This window comes from Phoca vitulina, unplaced genomic scaffold (genome assembly GCF_004348235.1).
Source record: "Phoca vitulina isolate PV1807 unplaced genomic scaffold, GSC_HSeal_1.0 scaffold2, whole genome shotgun sequence".
In the NCBI taxonomy this organism is placed as follows: domain Eukaryota; kingdom Metazoa; phylum Chordata; class Mammalia; order Carnivora; family Phocidae; genus Phoca; species Phoca vitulina.
In genome coordinates this window covers 66,570,069-66,589,456 of record NW_022589705.1, presented here as the reverse complement: position 1 = coordinate 66,589,456, position 19,388 = coordinate 66,570,069, and the positions used below count along the sequence as shown (strand labels likewise).

Sequence of the window (19,388 nt, the reverse complement as noted above, 5' to 3'; positions counted from 1 at the left end):
GCTTTCAGACGGCCTTTGGTAATGCTTTTTCTTTTTAAGCTCCCCCAAGTAATTCTGATTCCTAGCTCAAACTGAGGAATTACTGTTGAGGACATCTAGTAGAGATACCCACCGCACAGTAGAAAATAAAAGTCTGAAGCCTCGGAAAGAGACCCGAGATGAGGATGGCAGTTGGTTTTCCTGAGCAGAGAAAGGATCACTGAAACAGCAGAAGTGAGGAAGGTCAGCCAGGTAAAATGAACCAGGAGGAGAATCACCAGCATTTAAGAGATGAGCTGAAAAAAAAAGAGATGAGCTGAGCAAGAAGGTCCAACAAAACAGCTGGATTATCATTATTATTTCCGGTTTCCATTTATTAAGTGCCTCCTACCTGCTAGGCACTGTCCCAGGGGCTTACTTCCATGATCTCTTTTAGTCTTCACAATAGCTGATGGAGGCAGACATTTTATTTTTTTAAAGATTATTATTTTTTTATTTATTTGAGAGAGAGAAAGAGCATGAGCATGGGAGAGGCAGAGGGAGAGAGAAAGGGAGAAACAGACTCTCTGCTGAGCAGGGAGCCCGATGTGGGGCTTGATCCCAGGACCCTGGGATCATGACCTGAGCTGAAGGCAGACGCTTAACTAACTGAGCTACCCAGGCGCCCCGGAGGCAGACATTTTAAAGATGAGGTAACTGAGCCTTGAGGGGTGTCCGGTGACTTACTCAAGGCCACACACTAAGGAAGAGGTATGTACTAAGCAGGCACTGAAATCCAACTCTCCCTAACTCCAGAGTTCTTAGTCGTTCCATATACCACTCCGCCTCTTTGAAAAAGAGCAATGGAAGCCGTTAAAGGAAAACAAGGGAAAAAACGCCTGTAAAAGTGAAGGGAAAAGAGTTTCAACAAGGAGAACATGACCAGCTGGGTCATGTACCACAGAGAGGGCTAAGTGTAGGTAGAACAGAAAGATGGTCCCCGCGTGAAAAGTTTGGGTGAATGTTGGTCCCATGGCAGGAGAAGTTAAATTGCAGCAGCCTATCAAAGGATGCACGAGGATGAAGTGGCTTCCCCTGGGCTCCTGGGAGGCTTAGGTGTAGAGGGAGAATAAGAGCAATATCCGAAGGGCAATTGTGTGCAAAGTGGGTGAGCTTGAGGATGTTTCACGCTAAAGGACAGGAACCGATGCCCGGATAAATGTTGAAGAGGTAGAAAAGACGGGCTCCCCAGTCGCTTGAGGTCCCTGAGGGAGAGAAGATTTAGGATCCTGGATGAGTTCAGCTCTCCCCAGCCAGTGCCCACCCTCCCCCCAGCAAGGTAGCAGCTTGTGCCTGCACCTCTAGCCGGTGGCCGGCTCACCCCAACTGAATGCCTCCTGAGCTAGAGGGGTCAGTGGCAAGCTCAGCAGACTGTCTTTCGGATCCTCGGCTGCCATATCTGGCCCTCCTCTGGAGAAATGTACTCATACAGTGCAGCGGCCAAGGCCCAGTGACTCACCACTACCCTCCCTCTCCCCATTCGGCCAGGCTGCCTAGCTGTTTGCAAGCCTGCGTTTCGTTTCTTCCAGGTGTACTAGATCTTAAGTAACCCCCTTGTCCTGTTGTCTTGTCTCGTCAGTCGATCATTGGAACCACCCACCCCAGCATCGTGGAGTGCGTGCTGAAGGTGCTGCGCACGATGCACCTGGAAGTCCAGTATGAAGGTAGGGGGGGGCAGCTGGGTCTGTTCCTGCTCACACATTACAGAAGCTGACCGTGAGAACTAGACAGACTAGCTCCAACAGTTTTCTCTTAGTCACAAAGAACCTTGTTGGGTATCCTGGAGAGCTTTGGCAGATGGTAGATGCTGGTTCGGTCTGATCTGCAAGTTATTCAGAAAATGACAGTCACTTTCTGTACTTCGAATCAGCCACGTGGTACTTTTTTTTTTTTTAAAGATTTTATTTATTTATTTGAGAGAGAGAGAATGAGAGAGAGAGCACATGAGAGGGGGGAGGGTCAGAGGGAGAAGCAGACTCCCTGCCGAGCAGGGAGCCCGATGTGGGACTCCATCCAGGGACTCCAGGATCATGACCTGAGCCGAAGGCAGTCGCTCAACCAACTGAGCCACCCAGGCGCCCAGCCACGTGGTACTTTAACATTGGCTATGATCCACCTGGGTCCAGAGCTGGCTGGTTCCCAGTCTTTTTTTTTTTTTAAGATTTTATTTATTTTTATTTTTGCAAGAGGGAGGGAGGTAGAGAGAGAGAGAGAGTGCACAAGCAGTGGGGAGGGGCAGAGGGAGAAGCAGACTCTCCGCTGAGCAGGCGCTGAGCAGGGAGCCTGATTCGGGACTCAGTCCCAGGACCCTGGGATCATGAGCTGAGCCAAAGGCAGACGCTTAACCAACTGAGCCATCCAGGCGCCCTCTGGTTCCCAGTCTTATGTGGTACTTCCCCTCTAACCAGAAATCACCCAGAGGACTCCACTTGTAAGGAACGAAACTGAACAGTGGTAGTATTGATAAGTTTGCATGTATTCAGTCCTCCTATGTGCCTGCTACTTTCCGTGCATCATTTCATTTAATTCTCAAAAGAACCACAAGAGTACAGAGCCTGACACATATTAGGTATTCAGATGCTCAAATGAACGAACGGTGGAGGTAAGTATTTTTATGTTTTTCAAGCTAAAGCATTGAAGCACAGAGATATTAAGTATGCTTCCCCAGGTTATACAGCTAACCAGAGTCAAACCAGATCTGAATCCAAAGCATATGCTTTTACTTTTTTAAAGTGATCCTTTTTTAATTTATTTTTTTTTCATTATTTTTATTTATTTATTTATTTATTTTGTGGGCAGCAAAGCAAAGTTTATTGAATGATAGTACAAAGCTCCCAAAGAGGGAGGGGACCCGAGAGGGTTGCCCTAAAGTGGTCCTTTAAAAAAAAAAAGAAAAGATTTATTTATTTATTTGAGAAAGAGAGGGAGTACATGCATGCGCATGGTGGGGGGAGGGGCAGAGGGAGAGGGAGAAAGAGTCTTAAGTGGACTCCAAGCTCAGCTCTCATGACCCTGAGATCATGGCCCTGAAATCAGGACCTGAGCCCAAACCAACTAGATGCTTAACAGACTGTACCACCCAGGCGCCCCCAAAGCATATGCTTTTAACATGAGCCCATGGCAGGTGTTTATAGGATGTTGTTTCCTTCCATGTTCCTATAGTGGTTCAGAGAAGGAAGATTCTGTTTTCAACAGGAGGGAGCAAAGAAGGGATTGCTGAGAAGGTGGTGTTTGAGCTGACCTTGGAGAATGGGAAGGATTTGGGAAAGTGGAAAGGAGCAGAGGAGGGCATTCTGGAAAGGAGAATGGTATAAACGAAGTTCCGGGCATACAGAAGTACAAGATGTATCTGAGGAATGACAGGTAGATAATTTAGTGGAAGTTTGGTAGAGGTCTCAGCCCAGGAAGACCTAGAAAGGTAGGCTAGGACCAGACCGAGGAGTACCTTGAATGCCAGATGGAATAGTGGGCACTCTGTCCAGGAGGTTACCTGGGTGGTGGTATCCGCAGTAGGTCAGAACCACAGGGAGACTCGAGGCTTGAAGCCAGTTGGGAGGCCTTTTGGGTTGTTCAGATAACAAAGTAAGAATGCCCCCATCTAGCCAAATATAGAGGCCCTGGCAAGAGGGAATGGACAGGACTAGGAAGTGCCTGGGTGTGGAGAATGAGGTGGCATAAGGGGAAAGGGCAGGGCTGAAGAGGCGGGGACACAGAGGCCCATTATGCAGGAAAAGTGTGGACATCAGCAAATATTAGGATCCCTGTGTCCAAGATGGCAGGCTGGTGGAGCCCCGGATCCAGGAAGTCTGGGAGGGGCAAGAGGAGCAGGCAGGGACCAGGGTTCAGGTATGCATGTGAGACCCTGGGGAAGACCAGCAAAGGTCCAGAGGGTGACTTCAAATATCGATTGTTTTTCAGAGGCAGTGTTGAAAATGAATGTTGGTCCGTTTTTCCTGCAGTAGCATGCCATTTTTGTATTTGTTTGACCCCTGCAGGTGTGCTTGGGAAGATGGACCTTGTATGGTGAGAAGTAATGCTGTGTTAAAATCAATTACCAGTTGGAGGAGAGTCTCCTAGCTGGGGAGGAGTTGCCAGAGAGGGGTAGGGTAGTGGAGGGAACTGAGTAAAGGTCAGACCCAGCAGCAGAGAGTTGTCGCTGCATGGGAGCAAGGGTGAGGGGGGTGACGTGGCAGTGGACTCATGTTAGGAAATGTAATCAAGCAGCCCGCAAAGACTACTGGGTGGCACTGAGCCTCCTTCCCTGCCACCACCTCCATGGGGCTCACATGACCACTCCTACTCATCATCACTTCTTAGCTTATGCCTTTCTTCTCCAAGGTCTTCTGTCACCTGCCTTCCAGCCCTGCCCAGATGTCAGCCCTCCTTCCTTTGTAGCACCCTGCACCCTCCTCCCTGCCAGTACCCCCAGCCCTGGAGCAGTCATTTCCAGAATACACTGCACAGTTTCAGGCACTTCTTCTTCTTTTTTTTTTTTTAAGATTTTATTTACTTATTTGAAAGAGAGAGTGCAAGCAGGGGGAGAAGCAGAGGGGCTGGATGAGGGAGCGGAAAGAATCTGAAGCAGACTCTGCGCTGAGTGCAGAGCCGGGGGGTGGGGGGCTCAATCTCACAACCTTGTGATCCCAAAACCAAGAGTTGGAGGCTTAACTGCGCCCAGCAGACGCCCCAGTTTCAGTGCACTTCTTACCACTTCTGTCCTTATATCCTCAGAGCAGTCTCTGGCCTAGGGTAGGTCCTTGTTGCATGTTTGTGGAGGGAGAGAGGGAGGGAGTTCTGTCCATACACCCTGAACCCTGGCAGAGGCAGAAAAGTGTGAAGCTTTCTCACTGCCCTTTTGGTTTGATGTCTGCTCCTGTGATAACAGTGAAACTGTGAGCCTCAAAATAATTTCAAACAGGCCAGACTCATAACTGGTGCTCAAGAAATGTCTGTTGAATGAAGGAATTCTTTTTCACCAGGGACTTCAAAAGGGTCTTGGTGTAACTGGGAATATAGAGCGTGTATATGTGCGGTTGTCCACTAGGGGGAGCTATTCCACACGCTCGGCAGAGTGGAAGTTTAGGGAGCGAACGCGGCGTTCAGCTCCCACTGAAAATCCTCCAAAGGCAGGGCAGGGAAGGTCTGACAGGTCTTAGATGTGGTCCAACAGTGCCGAACAGGGAGGACCAGGGAGAAATTTCTCTGAGTTGGAGGACACCAAATTGCAAGACCAAGGTAAAGTCCCCCCAGGGTGATGGCAACAGTCACGGTTGAGAGAAGCCTGTGACCAGGAGGGGTGGGTGGTATAGCTGAATCGACTAACCTTAAAAGGGCAGGGTTGGTTTGTTTTTAAAAAACAAATATTGAGTGAACATCTGCGGTGTGCCAAGTACTGTGCCAGGTACTGGGGGTGCGGGGGCGGTGGTTGTGTTTGTACTGAGAAGAAAAAGGAATAGTTGAGAAGGAGGAGGGAAGGAGGACGCACTCCACCTCCCACGCTGGGAGGGGGTAGTTGACATCGTTCCCCTGAGAAGGCTACAGGGAAAGTGCAGTTCTCAGGGAGAGTGCCGTGACAACAGGTGGAGAGGCTTGGGAGGCTAAGTGACTCTTTCCCTTGCAGCGTGGGCCCAAGGGTGCCAGAGCCCGGTGGCGGCTTCACCTCTTTTCTCATTGAGACCTGCACCTCTGCGCCTCCGAATCTACCTGCCTGCCTGGCCTGTTACCCACGTTCTCGGCCCTCTTTCCCATCTCAGCTGAGTGTCCCTGCTCCTGCCGCAGCCAGCTCTTCTGCTTCTGCTTCTGCTCTGAAGCACATTCATAAAGCCTTCTCATAAACAGAGGCTCTCTCTTTCTCTCTAGAGGATCATCTCCGGTGACATGCAAATATGTTCTGTATCTCCCATCTTAAAAAAAAAAAGAGCCCCTCCTTGGGGACTTTAATCTATGGATTAAAAGAGATTTAAAAGACACCCCCCCCAGATTAAATTCAATGATAGCGTTTAAGGATGCATAGCGCTCCTTGACCCCAAGTTCCACTCCAGCTACTCATTTTTCCATTTTCTTCCTACTTGATCTCTCAGCTGCTTTTGACCGAATTGGCCCAAAGCAACTTTTCTTCTCTGGGCTTCTGTGACACCACTTCCAGTTCTCCTCCCTCAAGCTGGGTCTGCCATGTTTGTTATGATTGCTTTGCTACTTTCTCCTATTTCTACCTGACTGTTGGGTCAGCCTACTTCTCATCTCTTTACCCACATCTTCCGCCCGCATGATTTTGTCTAGTCCCCAGCTTTACACACCACATATATGTTATATATTCAGGTACCAGACTGTGTCTCTGGCCTGACCTCTCCCCTGAAATCTCCCCAGACATCTGAAATTTATAGCCAAAACAGAACTCTTGATTTTCTTCCCAAATCCTACCCTGTCTCCTATTTTCACTAAAAGGTGCCACCACCAACCCAACTGCTCAACTAAAAAGTGTAGGCCTAGTACCAAATGATCTGCTTTCTCTCACCTCCCACTGTGTCCCACCGTTACCGAGTCCTCTCGGCTCTGTCCCTACTTACAGTCTCTGTCCCCACCACCACTGTGATCGCCCGTGGCTAACTCACCATCCTGTCACTAAATTCCACTTCCATCCTGGCCTCCTATAATCCATTCTCCCATTGCAGCCAGAACGATCATTTCAAAAATAGGTTCCCCTTGCACCTACACTAAACTCTCCACACCTGCCATGGCCAGCAAAGCTTCTGGAAGGCTCTTCCCCCAGACCTTGGATTGATGGACAACTTCTCAAACTTCAGCTCAGACGTCTCCTCTGAGAGAGGCCTCTGACCCCTCTCTCTAAAGCGTCCCCACTCCCTTCCACTGACCCCTGAGGCTCTCTCCAACACACCACATCACTGCACTTACCTCTTTCAGAAATTATCTCGCTCACTCATTTACTTGTCTAGTGTCTGTGCTCTGCAAGAAAGTCAGCTCCACAAGAGCTGAGGCTTCATCATCTTTGTCTACCATTGTACCCTGGTGCCTACAGAGTACTGGCAAAAGTAGCCTCTTAGATATTTGTCGAATGAATGAATGGAGATGAGTGAATCTTGTATATCCTCGTTTATAGTGACAGTCATCAAATTGGAAATAGAATTTGAAATACCTAATTTTTTCAGCCCAGATGGCGAAGTGCAGGCTGTGTGTATTAAATGACCTTTTATTTCCTGAGAGTTCTTAAGGCCAAGGAAGAGAGTTTGGAGAAGGGTGGGGAAAAAAGGAACGTTTCCTAGAGGAAGGTAAGAGATGGGAAGGCCAAATGCACAGAGAGTGGATGCTGTGGTCACCCATTGCTTCTAACAAACCACTCCAAATTTAGTGTCAGAAAATGATCACTATTTTAACTCTCACATAGTATGTAGGTCAAGTATTACAACAGGACACAGCAGAGATGGATTATCTCGGCTCCCTGTTATGTGGAGCCCACCAGGAAGACAGCTGGGGGTTACAGCTGGAACGAGAGGCTAGTACTGATTTTTCCTTTCCCCTCAGGCTCCAGTATGGTTCCACATGGCACCTTTTTTCTTCCGAAAGAGTGGAAGAGAAACCTGTGCGCCAAGGAATGGTTTTCCAGTCCTCAGTACAGGGGATTCTGGTTGTCCATTCTCTGTCTATTCTTCACTTTGAAGTAGAAATAACCAGGGAAAGGGTAATGATGTCCACTAATTTCTGAGGGTTTTTTTTTTCCCTAGAATTAAGATTTTAGAATTTCTTTTAATGATGATCCCATTTAACATTAGAGAGCCAAAATTAAAATTAAGGGAGGCCTTCTTCAAAGTGGTCCTGCCTGGAATTTATCTCCATTTATGATTTCTGTGAAGTGAAAAATGGCAGTTTCCTCCCAGGGAGGATTGCTATTCCAGGAATTGGTGGCAGGCAGGGACTTAATCATGACGAGCAATCTAAAGCCGTGGAAGTACTCGTTCACTGGCCTCCCTTCCTAGAGAAGAGAAATGTCAAAGTCATAGAAAGTTTTACAGAAGAAGAAATTAATGAGTTCTGTTGGGAATTTGAAATACATATGTGTGTGTAAATATATTGGTATCTTTTACAAATCAATTATTACCTTAGGATCATAAAAATTACTATGTATGACTTAATTAGAAGCAGACCAATCATTGTAAATTAATTTCCCAAATGTATGCCTGCCAAAAATCAATTAGCCAAATGACCAATTTGCTGCGTGCCCAACTCACCAAATTACCAATTTACTGACAACATGTTTCCTTTAAATATTTGTAAAATTTAGCCATTGGTTGTATCAGTAGGGCCTAAGAGAGCTGGGAGAAGCCGGGACTTCAGAATTCCCTGGGCCTTCACCCCTATCTGCCCTTGGTTGGCCCCCTTCTCTAGCCCTTGGTCTCCCTTTCTCTGTCCCACCTCTCCCCATCCCCTCTTCTCAAGGATGGGTGGGCTAGGCCACACAGTACGGTGACATCCAGCAGGGTCCCCCTTCCCTGCCATACAGCTACAGAGCTTGGGCAGAGACAAATGGAGATTCCTCAAAATGCTGCTTTGAAGACAAAATGAAAGTCATTATATTCAAACTTTGCAGAAATCTACAAAAGCTGTTAAATCAATCCATCTGTAATCCATTATACATTGCTCTATAACAAATTACCTCAAAACTTAGTGGCTAAAAAAATAAACATTTTTTAAAGACTTTTTTTATTTGAGAGAGAGAGAGAGAGAGAATACAGAGGGAGAAGCAGGGAGCCTGATGAGGGACTCAATCCCGGGACCCTGAGATCATGACCTGAGCTGAAGATAGATGCTTAACCGACTGAGTTACCCAGGAGCCCCAAAAATAGACATTTATTATCTCACACAGTTTTTGTGGCTCAGGAATCTGGGAACAGCTTAACTGAGTGGTTTTGGCTCCAGGTATCTCATGAGGCTGCAGTCAAGCAGTCAGCGGGGGCTGCAGTCATCCGAAGGTATGACGGGACCTGGAGGACCCCCCCCCCCACCTTCAGATGTGGCTCACTCACATACCTGGCGAGTTAGAGCTTGTTTTTGACAGGAAGCCTTGAGTCTTCACCACGTGGGCCTCTCCATCGGGCTGCTTGACTGTCCTCACACCAGGGCAGCTGGCTTCTCCCAGAGCGAGTGATCTGAGAGAGCGCAAAGAGGGGGCCCCACTACTTTTTATAATCTAATCTCTCTCAGAAGTTGCACACTGTGACTTCTGTTTACCCTGGTCATTGGCGGGGGGGGGGGGGGGGGCTGGCGGCTAGGGAGGAGAAATGGGCTCCACCTCTTGAGAGGAAACAGACTAGAACTTTTGTGGACATATTTTAAAACCACTGTACCATCTCAAAAAAAAAACAGCTGTGCCAGTTTCCATTCCCACCAGCAATATGTGAGGGTTCTAATTTCTCCACACCCTTGCCAACACTTGTCATTGTCCTTTTTTTTTTTTTTAATAGCCATCCTAGTGCATGCAGAGTGGTGGTACCTCATTGTGGTTTTGGTTTGCATTTTCCTAATGACTAAAGATGTTGAACATCTTTTCAAGTGCCTGTTGGCCATTTATATTTCTTCCTTGGAGAAATACCTTCTCAAGTCCTATGCCCATTTTTTTTTTTTTAAGATTTTATTTATTTGACAGAGAGAGACACAGTGAGAGAGGGAACACAAGCAGGGGGAGTGGGAGAGGGAGAAGCAGGCTCCCCGCTGAGCAGAGAGCCTGATGCGGGGCTTGATCCCAGGACCCTGGGATCATGACATGAGCCAAAGGCAGATGCTTAACGACTGAGCCACCCAGGTGCCCCCTATTCCCATTTTTAAAAATTGGCTTGTTTGTCTTTTCGCTCTTGAGTTGTAGGAGTTCTTTGTATATTCTGGATACTAGAATGGTTTCTTCCATTCTGTTGTCTTTTCACTATTTTTTTTAAAAGATTTTATTTATTTATTGGAGAGAGAGAGAGAGAGTGAGTGAGCACACAAGCAAGGGGAGAGGCAGAGGGAGAGGGAGAAGCAGACTCCCCTGCCGAGCAGGGAGCCCAACGTGGGGCTCCATCCCAGGACCCCGGGATCATGACCTGGGCCAAAGGCAGACGTGTTAACTGACTGAGCCACCCAGGTGCCCTTGTCTTTTCACCTTTTTGATAATGTCCTTTGTTGGTTTATTTTTATTTTTTTTATTTTCTTTTTAGATTTTATTTATTTATTTGAGAGAGAGAGAGACAGAGATAGTGAGAGAGAGCACAAGTGGGGAGGAGAGGGAGAAGCAGGCTCCCCGCAGAGCAAGGAGCCTGATGCAGGACTCAATCCCAGGAGCCTGGGATCATGACCTGAGCCGAAGGCAGACACTCAACCGACTGAGCCACCCAGGTGCCCCATTTGTTGGTTTATTTTTAAATGATTTACATTTTTTGTTCATTCATTTACTTAATCAAAAGAGCAGGCACTGGGCTGGGCACTGAGTGTATAGTGACACACAAAACGAAGTCCCTGCCGGGCTAGAGCTTTGACCCAGCAGTCATAATACCAGTAATGATAACTCGTCATCACTACCAGTGAGGACTGTGTGCCTGGCACCGTTTTAAGCTCTTCAATTATGTCATACAGTCCTCAGAACAATTCTGAGAAATAGGTACTATTATAATCCCCAGTTTTCAGATGAGGAAACTGAGGCACAGAGCAATTGAATAACCCGCCCAAAGTCTCAGAGACAATAAGTGGGAAAGTTGTGGGTCACACCCAGGCAATCTGACCCCTGCACCCAAATCCTCACCACCACACTGTCCTATCTCTCCAGTATTACAAAAATAAGACTTAAAAAAATTTTTTTTGACTATTATAAAAGTTTATTTAACAAAAAAGTTCAGTATGAAAATGCACACGACCTGATTTTTATATTGTAGTAAAACAGGTACTATGGAGGGGACATGTGGAAGCAGTTGATTTCTTCTGATGAACACACCCATTGTTTATACTCGCTCCAAGGCTTCTAACATGATGATACTATTTCCTCGTATTACCACCATTCCAATATTGTTCTGTTGCCCACTAGTTGCCATCTCCACACATTCATCTATCACAAGATTCATAAACGGATCAAACCCCCGCAATATTCCTTGGACATGTCTGCCACCATTTAATTTCAATGACAATTTCTTGTCCATAAATTTTTTCAACTCGGGAGGGTGAGCTTTGCTCATGGTGTGCACTCCGCGAGCTCAAAGATGCCTCCAAACGGAAGACTTAAAATTTTTACCACTTTTGAGAAACAGTCAAAAACCTGAGGATGGACAATATTATTACCATAAAACAAATAATGTTTTCTTAGCTTTATGCCCTTCTCAGGGTCATGCAAATACTATAAGATCTCATTTTTAAAACTACACCTTTTGGGCGCCTGGGTGGCTCAGTCGTTAAGCGTCTGCCTTCGGCTCAGGTCGTGATCCCAGGGTCCTGGGATCGAGTCCCACATCGGGCTCCCTGCTCGGCGGGAAGCCTGCTTCTCCCTCTCCCACTCCCCCTGCTTGTGTTCCCTCTCACGCTGTGTCTCTCTCTGTCAAATAAATAAATAAAATTTAAAAAAAAAAAAAACTACACCTTTTGCCCCATAGAACCTTGTGCCTTTACTTTCCGCTTCTGAGCTAATCCACATCAGCAGAAGTTTCAGCCTTTCCGGCTGTGTAAGAGGCCACCCGTCCCGTGTGACTTCATTGAACAACAGTCACAACGCTCCGATGCTAAAGGATAGTTTAACATTAAAATCTGCTGAATATTCTTTTTTTTTTTTAAGATTTTATTTATTTGACAGAGACAGAGACAGTGAGAGAGGGAACACAAGCAGGGGGAGTGGGAGAGGGAGAAGCAGGCCTCCCGCTGAGTAGGGAGCCCTACTGGGGGCTCGATCCCAGGACCCTGGGACTATGACCTGAGCCGAAGGCAGACACTTAACGACTGAGCCACCCAGGCGCCCCAAAAATCTGCTGAATATTCATTAAAAGATAGGTTATTTCCCCAAAATTACATACTTGAACTGCCACACTTTATTCACTCTTCCTAAGTTTTATTAAACAGTCTCCTGTAGTTGTTTGTTTGTTTTTAAATAGAAAGTCCTTGGGGAACACTCCTTTCTAATGGCCCAGTTTACCTGGCCCTCCAAACCTCCTTGTCCGCCCGGACCTGGCACTGTCTCCCTTCGGGCGCCTGGGGCCGTGGTCAGTGCCCCACTCAGGTGCCCGCGCACGGGCTGGTTGGACTCCGGGAGCCTTGCCCGGAAGAGCAGACACCCGTGGAAGACACTACAGTAATTCTTAATTCAGAAGCAGTACATATACCACCAGAGCACATAACATTAATTACTTCATCGACTGGCTTTTTTAAAAGAAGTAGTGTGTAAAATATGCTTCTTATGTTTCAACAATGGGCTTTGAACAGGATGTGGTGAAAGAGGTGGTGAGATGTACAGGAATCAGAGATAGAATGCGGCTGGTCGGGAAGATCCTTGACACTGGTCTCTTCCTTATAACAGCAATTTGCCAAGTGTATTCACACTCTCACCCCTGGAAAAGGAAGCAAACCTGTGTCTGGACGCTCACTGAAGCACACTTCTCACATGTGGCCAGTAGGTGGCAGTCTCGCGTGGAAGTGAAGACCAAGAACTGGGACTCGGGTTTCCCAAGGCTCTAGGAGAAAAAATTATAAAACAAACTTCCTCAGTGCCGAGTGCCTTAGAAATCGTTGCGTGCTGGGGCGCCTAGATGGCGCAGTTGGTTAAGCGACCAACGCTTGGTATTGGCGCAGGTCGTGATCTCAGGGCCCTGATCTCAGGGTGGTGAGATCAAGCCCCGTCCCCAGACCCGAGTGGGCTTGAGACTCTCTCTCCCTCAGCCCCTCCCCCAATAAATAAATAAATCGAAGGAAGAAAGGAAGGGGGGAGCAAGGGAGGGAGGGAGGGAGGGAGGAAGGAAGGAAGGAAGGAAGGAAGGAAGGAAGGAAGGAAGGAAAATAGTCACATGCCACAGTTCCCAGGTGCAATGCCATGTCTAAGTTTCTGTCTGTCCAAAGAATACTGAGCCCACTACTGCGACCCTGTCTCCTATTCGTTGTGATTCGCCAGGCAAGTCATTTGTTCAGGGTTTCTTCAGCTATCAGACAGGTGATCAAGGAACTTTCTCCCCGGGCTGACAGGCTGTGGCTTCTGTGGTTGCTCTTTGGACTGGAGGGATCCCTTCTTCCGCACTGCAGTTTCCGTGAGCGTCAGTGCGCCACTTTGCATCTGTTTGGTCTACTGCTGTGCCAGGCAGCACAAAGCACTGTAGCTGACACAGAGCCGACCGGTTTGTCAAATGAAAGCTTGGGCCCCATAGAGCTGCTTCTCAGCCTCAACGGGTGTGACCTCCCCATGGCTCTAACCCTCCTGGTCACACTCTCCTCCCTGAATACTCTGATCTCTTCCTTCCCTGACCTGAACTCTCCTAGTTTCCTCCTCTCTGTCAGGAAACTGTTGCTCAGTCCTTTGTACATTCCCATCCCTCCACCAGTCCCTTAGGTGCAGGTTTCTATTGCTCTCAGGATTCAATCCCAGGTCCCCTGCTCTTCTCTTTCCTTTCTGTCTCTGGTACCTCATCTACTCCCACGGTTTCAGTGACCGCCTATAGCGCTAGAAACACGAACGGCTCGCCTTTATAAGGTGTCTACTCCACGTTAGGTACTGCTCCAGCTCTCTACTCGTTAGTCCTCACAACCAGCTGACAGAGTAGGCACAATTATTATTCCCATTTTGTGGCAGTCGGGCAGAGCAGTTGAGTGACCTCTCTCCAGCTCACACTGCTCTCCTGAGCTCCATCCCAATTTTTCCATTTGCCTTCTGAACCTCTCCCCTCAGGTGTCACTGACCATGTTCAGAACTGGACTCCTGAGATTCCAGCTCTAAGGTCCCAATCTCAGCAAAAAGCACCCAAGGCTGGAAATGTAGGTCATTGCCATCTCTTCTTCCTTCCCGCCTACAATCAACTTCTAACAAGACCAGTCAACTCTTAACTCCTTACTATCGTTCAAATCTCCCTTTTCTTCATTCTGTCTCCACTGCTGTAACTCATATCTCTATATTTCTCACCTCTAAGCCAACCTCCATCTCTCTAGCATGGTCCCCACGCAGTCCGTCCTCCTCATCCTCCACCCGAGCCGAGGCAGCAGAGCTTAGTGGTGAAAAATATGAGCTTTGGAATCCCGACAGAGTCATTCTGCTACTTTTTAGCTGTTTGATCTTGGGTAAGCTACTCAACATTTTTGAGTCAGTTTCCTCTGAAATGAAAGACAAGAGGGGCCCCTGGGTGGCTCAGTCAGTTGAGCATCTGACTCTTGATTTCAGCTCAGGTCATGATCTCAGGGTCGTGGATAGAACCCCACATCAGGCTCCATGCTCAGTGCGGAGTCTGCTTGAGATTCCCTTTCTCCCTCTCCCTCTGCCCCTCTCCCTGCTCACCTGTGAGCATGCACGTGCGCTCTCTCTAAATAAATATATATTTTTTTAATCTTTGAAATGAAAGACAAGGGCGCCTGGGTGGCTCAGTTGGTTAAGCGACTGCCTTCGGCTCAGGTCATGAAATGAAAGACAAGAAAAAACACCTGCCCTATGCGGTGGCTGGCACATGCAAAGTCCTCAGAAGCCAGTCTGTCTCCTCAGGCTTAGGTCTCACTCCATGACCCAACACCCCATGTCCTAGCCAGACCTCCCTGCTTGTCCGGCCACAATGGTGGCATGCACTTGCCACATTCTTCATTCCAGTGCCTCCCTTCTCCTCCATGGCTTTGTCAGCTCACATGTCACCTTCTCCAAGAGAGCCTTCTCCTGATTCTCTGTCCCCCAGTTCCTCAACATACCCTCACACCAACCTGACTTGCTTTGTGTTCCCATGGCTCTTATAATACTACAGCGTACATACCAGTTTCCTTACTGGTATCCCCCATTAAACTGTGTCATCCCTGAGGGCAGGGATTGTATCTTTGTCCTCCTCGTAGCCATAGCACAGGGGTCTGGCACACAGAAGATGCTCAGAAAGTATTTTGTTAGATAAATGAATGAACCAATGAATAAATCAGTGACTGAAACAATTTAGGACAGTTGGGTGTTGTCAGCAACACAGGCTTCGGGCAAAGCTGCCTAAGACAGTAATCCCCCGTTGCCCTTTGCTTTCTGAATGCTCTGCTATGCTTCAGAATTAGCACAGTGGGTAAAGAGTTGTAACTGGCTGTGGTTCCTATGGAGACATTTGGACAGAGACTAGCCCTTTCACTTTTGGTGTAAACATGGACAGCTGTGAATTTTAAAACTCAATCAAAAATGATTCAGTGAATAAAGTTTCATTTTTCCAAGGAGTTCCAAGTGTTGCAGACACACTAGCAATGAAGGCTTAAGCGTTTAGGGTAAAGTGAGTAGGCAAAAGCAGATATTTATCTCCGGGAGAACTTGGTCCTACGTGGGCAGAGAATACGTTTTGTGGTCAGGGAAATTTCATAAAAATATTTTCATTCATTCTTTCCACCCTGAGTGTTCTGAGTCATTTCTTGCTGCAGGGAGAACTCTCTTAGGCACAGGCAAGGGTTTTTCGCAGGCGTCCTGGCACTCAGGTGCCGTCAGCTTGGGCCTGGGAAAGAGCCCAACTACTAAGGGAGGCGAGCTGTGCAACAGCTGACTAGGCTCAGCGGAGTTGGGCGTGAGGGCGGGCCAAGCACACTGATCCAAAGCCCCGCTAATTCAAAAAGAAGGAAGAAAATTTCATAACCAAACAATAAGAGAACAAGTGAGAAAGACTTGGGGGTTTCACGCACCGGCCAAGCGGCCTGAGGCATCCCAGGCTGCATTTTTGTCCAAGTGGGAGAATGTTTGGGGGACGCCCGGGGGTGGGGGGGGTCAGTGTGCTGGTCCCTCTCCCTCTGTGATCCCAAGTTAGAACCACATCTGAGCAACGGGAGGCTGGAGTGGGGGGCCACTGGGATTGGGAGGGCAGGAAGACCTGGAAGAAAGAGGAAGCCCAGGAGCCAGCAGCAGCTGGACAGTCCTAGGAAGTGTTTCTGAATGAAGCAGCGGTTTCTGAATCAGGCTGGCCCAGAGAGAAAAGGGGAGGCCGCACAAGGCCTGTCCCCAGAATACTAAGCGCGAGAAGGGGTAGCAGGGATGTCCTTAAGAGTCCTTCTGCCAGAGAGTAAATGATTAGGAAAAACAGGCGGAGACAAGACTGGCTTTGTGTGGGGCTTCAGGACGGGGCCTCTGTATGCTCCATGGCTCTGCGGTGTGGTGGATGGGAGGCCCCCCCAGGACTTGGGACAAGGGCAACCTGGGGCAGGCCTTACTGGTACCTTTCCTTAGACCGACTCACAGCCCAGACTGGTTCTCCTTCCTGCCAAAGAACACTCTGAGTCCTGGAGTGGAGACGTGGGCACCCCTCCTCCTGGGAGCGTTGGGAGCTGACGGCGCTCGGCACCGGGCAGGAGAACCGTGTATGGCGCCTGAGACCCAGGAGGGGGCTGCTGGCTGCCTCCCCAGCCTCCGCCTCCGGGTAAACAGGCCGCTGCGCGGCTGGTGACTGTCAGTGACAGTCTTCTGACAAGATTCTAATCACCAGCCCGTGTTCATGGTTAGGCACCATATGCGTGTGTGTGGTTAGCACGTAGAGCTGCCAGGAGCTGCCCGCCGCCTCCTGCGGACCGCCGCCCTGCGTGCGCTGCAGACCCGTGCGGGGCCCGCCACTGGCCGCCTGCCCCGCCCCCCCGGCCCCCACTGCGCAGGCCCTTCCGCCCGCGCGCCGTCTCTGACGTGAGCGTCCAGGCGCGCGCCTCGGTTCCGGGCTGAGCCGGCCGTCGGGGGCGGAAGGGCGGCGCTCTGGCGGCCGCGGTTCTCCAGCCTGCCGAGAGGCAGGGCCGGGGCCGCTTGCACGGCTCGGGGCGGGCGAGGCCGGCAGTGGGCAGCGCGGGGCCGCCCCTGAGGGCCGCTCTCACCGGGCCCGCGGTCTCCAAGCACGGTGCTAGGCTGCCGTTACCCGCGCACGGGAAGGCAGGCTCCAGTCGATTCTTTTCAGCCACCTATGGACTGGACTGGTTCGAGGCTCTGGGGAGGCAGAGCTGCCTCAGATACGTTCACTGGAGTTCACAGTCGTGGAGAGACTGACTGATGACGGCGGTACTCCGTGGTGAGAAAGGGGGGCTGTAGGGCCAGAGACCCAGGACGGCCACTCCTCGGTGGTCCAGAGTGGAGGCAGAGGGAGAACAGGCCAGGCAGCTACTGGAAAGCTAATTTCTGAGGTGAGTCTAGAAGAATAAGTAACAAGAGGCAGGTGAAGAAGACTGTTCTTCCTGATAATGGTAGGCTAGGAAATTTGGATCAGTCCCCCTTCTGGAGGGATTGATGTTGAGTTGTTTTTACTCACAACACTTCTCACACCAAATGGGGGGAGGGGGGTTTCCACACCAAGCAATTGTCCAGTTCTTCGCAGACATCAGTTGGGTACCCTATAATTCAGTTCAGTTCTGACACTACCCGGAGTTAGCTTCAGACTCCACAGGTTTAAGGGCTCAGCACCTTAAGACTGCCCTTACTTCAAATGCCAGTCGTAAGTATTAGGTTCCCGTGTTATTCATACTTTTTTTTTATATTTTATTTATTTATTTGACAGAGAGACAGCGAGAGAGGGAACACAAGCAGGGGGAGTGGGAGAGGGAGAAGCAGGCTTCCCGCGAAGCAGGGAGCCCGATGTGGGGCTCGATCCCAGGACCCTGGGATCATGACCCGAGCCGAAGGCAGACGCTTAACGACTGAGCCACCCAGGCACCCGTTATTCATACTTCTGTCCAACTTGGCTACAAAGCCGGGGGGTTCATGCAACCCTTCCTCTCTTTCAAGTTCAGTCATTTGCTAGAACAACTCACAAAACTCAGGAAAGCATTTTGCTTACTATTAACGGTTTAGTTGTAAAGGATACAGATCAGGAACAGGAAAATAGAAGAGATGTGTAGGGCAAGGTATGGATTGGGGGACTGCTCCAGGCACACCACTCTCCCACACTTCAGTGTGTTCACCAATCCAGAAGTTCTCACCTCTCACTTTGGGGTTTTTATGAAGTTTCACTATGTAGGCATGGTTATTGGTGACTGATGAGCAAATCATTGGCTATTGGCTATTGTACAACCACCTGTGTGGTCCAGGAAACCTCAAGTCTTGAACTCTGACAAAAGTGGTTCAGAATTGTTAGTGCCCGGGTGGCTGAAAGAAGAAAGGAAAGTGCTCTCTGGAAGAAAGGATCTGCATCGTAGTTCTGAAGTTTTTCCCTACATTTAATTTTGCAAATATATAACCAACCCAGGGACACCTGGTTGGCTCAGTCATTAAGCGTCTGCCCTCAGCTCAGGTCATGATCCCAGGGTCCTGGGATCGAGTCCCACGTCGGGCTCCTTGCTCAGCGGGAAGCCTGCTTCTCCTTCTGCCTGCCATTCGCCCTGTTCATGTTCTCTCCCTCTCTCTCTCTGTCAAATAAATAAATAAAATCTTAAAAAAAAAAATACAATAGCTAAAAGTAATTCCTCAGTGTACACATTTAACAGTAGAGTAGACACAGGTGAAGAGAAAATTAGTCACCTGGATGAGGGGAAGAAAAGTAAGGATAAGAGTGAGACTATCTAATAGAGGCAAAGAGAAAAAAGAAAGACTAGGGCAGCACCATTAAGGAGACAATGGTGGAGAGTTGTCAAGAACTGATGAAAGACACCAACCCACAACAAAGTCTAAAAAGGTTAAATCAAAATAAATCCACACAAAATGACTCAAGTATGTACTGTCTCCAAGAAATTCACTTCAAATAAAAGAATATAGGCAGGTCGAAAGTAAAAAGATAGAAAAATATTTCATGAAAGTACTAATGAAAGGAAAATAGGAGTAGCTCTATTAATATCACACAAAGTAGGGGCACCTGGGTGGCTCAGTCAGTTAAGCATCTGATTTTGGCTCAGGCCGTGATCTCAGTGTCCTGGGATCGAGTCCCACATGGGGCTCCCTGCTCAACAGGGAATCTGCTTCTCCCTCTCCCTCCGCTGCTCCCCCTGCTTGTGCTCTGTCTCTCATCTCTCTCTCTCAAATAAATGAAATTTAAAAAAAAATAATAAAATGAAAAGAAAAATCAGCAAGTATATAGAACTCAACATCATCAACCAGCAGGGTATAATGACATTTATAGAACACAATTCTATATTTCTAGAAAACAGAAGGGAAGGAAATAATTCCTAATTAATTTTATGAGGCTAGTGGGGTGCCTGGGTGGCTCAGTCAGTTAAGCGTCTGCCTTCGGCTCAAGTCGTGATCCCGTGGTCCT

At 48.5% G+C, this 19,388-nt stretch overlaps 2 protein-coding genes across 3 annotated transcripts in view; one reads left to right on the top strand and one right to left on the bottom strand.

Moving 5' to 3' along the window:
- The window catches only part of ARMH1 (armadillo like helical domain containing 1), a 49,267-nt gene that overhangs the window by 23,800 nt on the left and 6,079 nt on the right, over positions 1-19,388 (top strand). For both annotated transcript variants that reach the window (XM_032430454.1, XM_032430460.1), the window contains exon 7: positions 1,598-1,682. In XM_032430454.1, coding sequence (XP_032286345.1) covers positions 1,598-1,682 — 85 coding nt within the window. The remainder of the gene's footprint in view (positions 1-1,597; positions 1,683-19,388) is intronic.
- Positions 10,865-11,291, bottom strand: LOC116648488 (small nuclear ribonucleoprotein G). Its single transcript, XM_032430485.1, has one exon. The coding sequence runs from the start codon at positions 11,229-11,231 to the stop codon at positions 11,001-11,003; it is 231 nt and encodes a 76-aa protein (XP_032286376.1). The 5' UTR covers positions 11,232-11,291; the 3' UTR covers positions 10,865-11,000.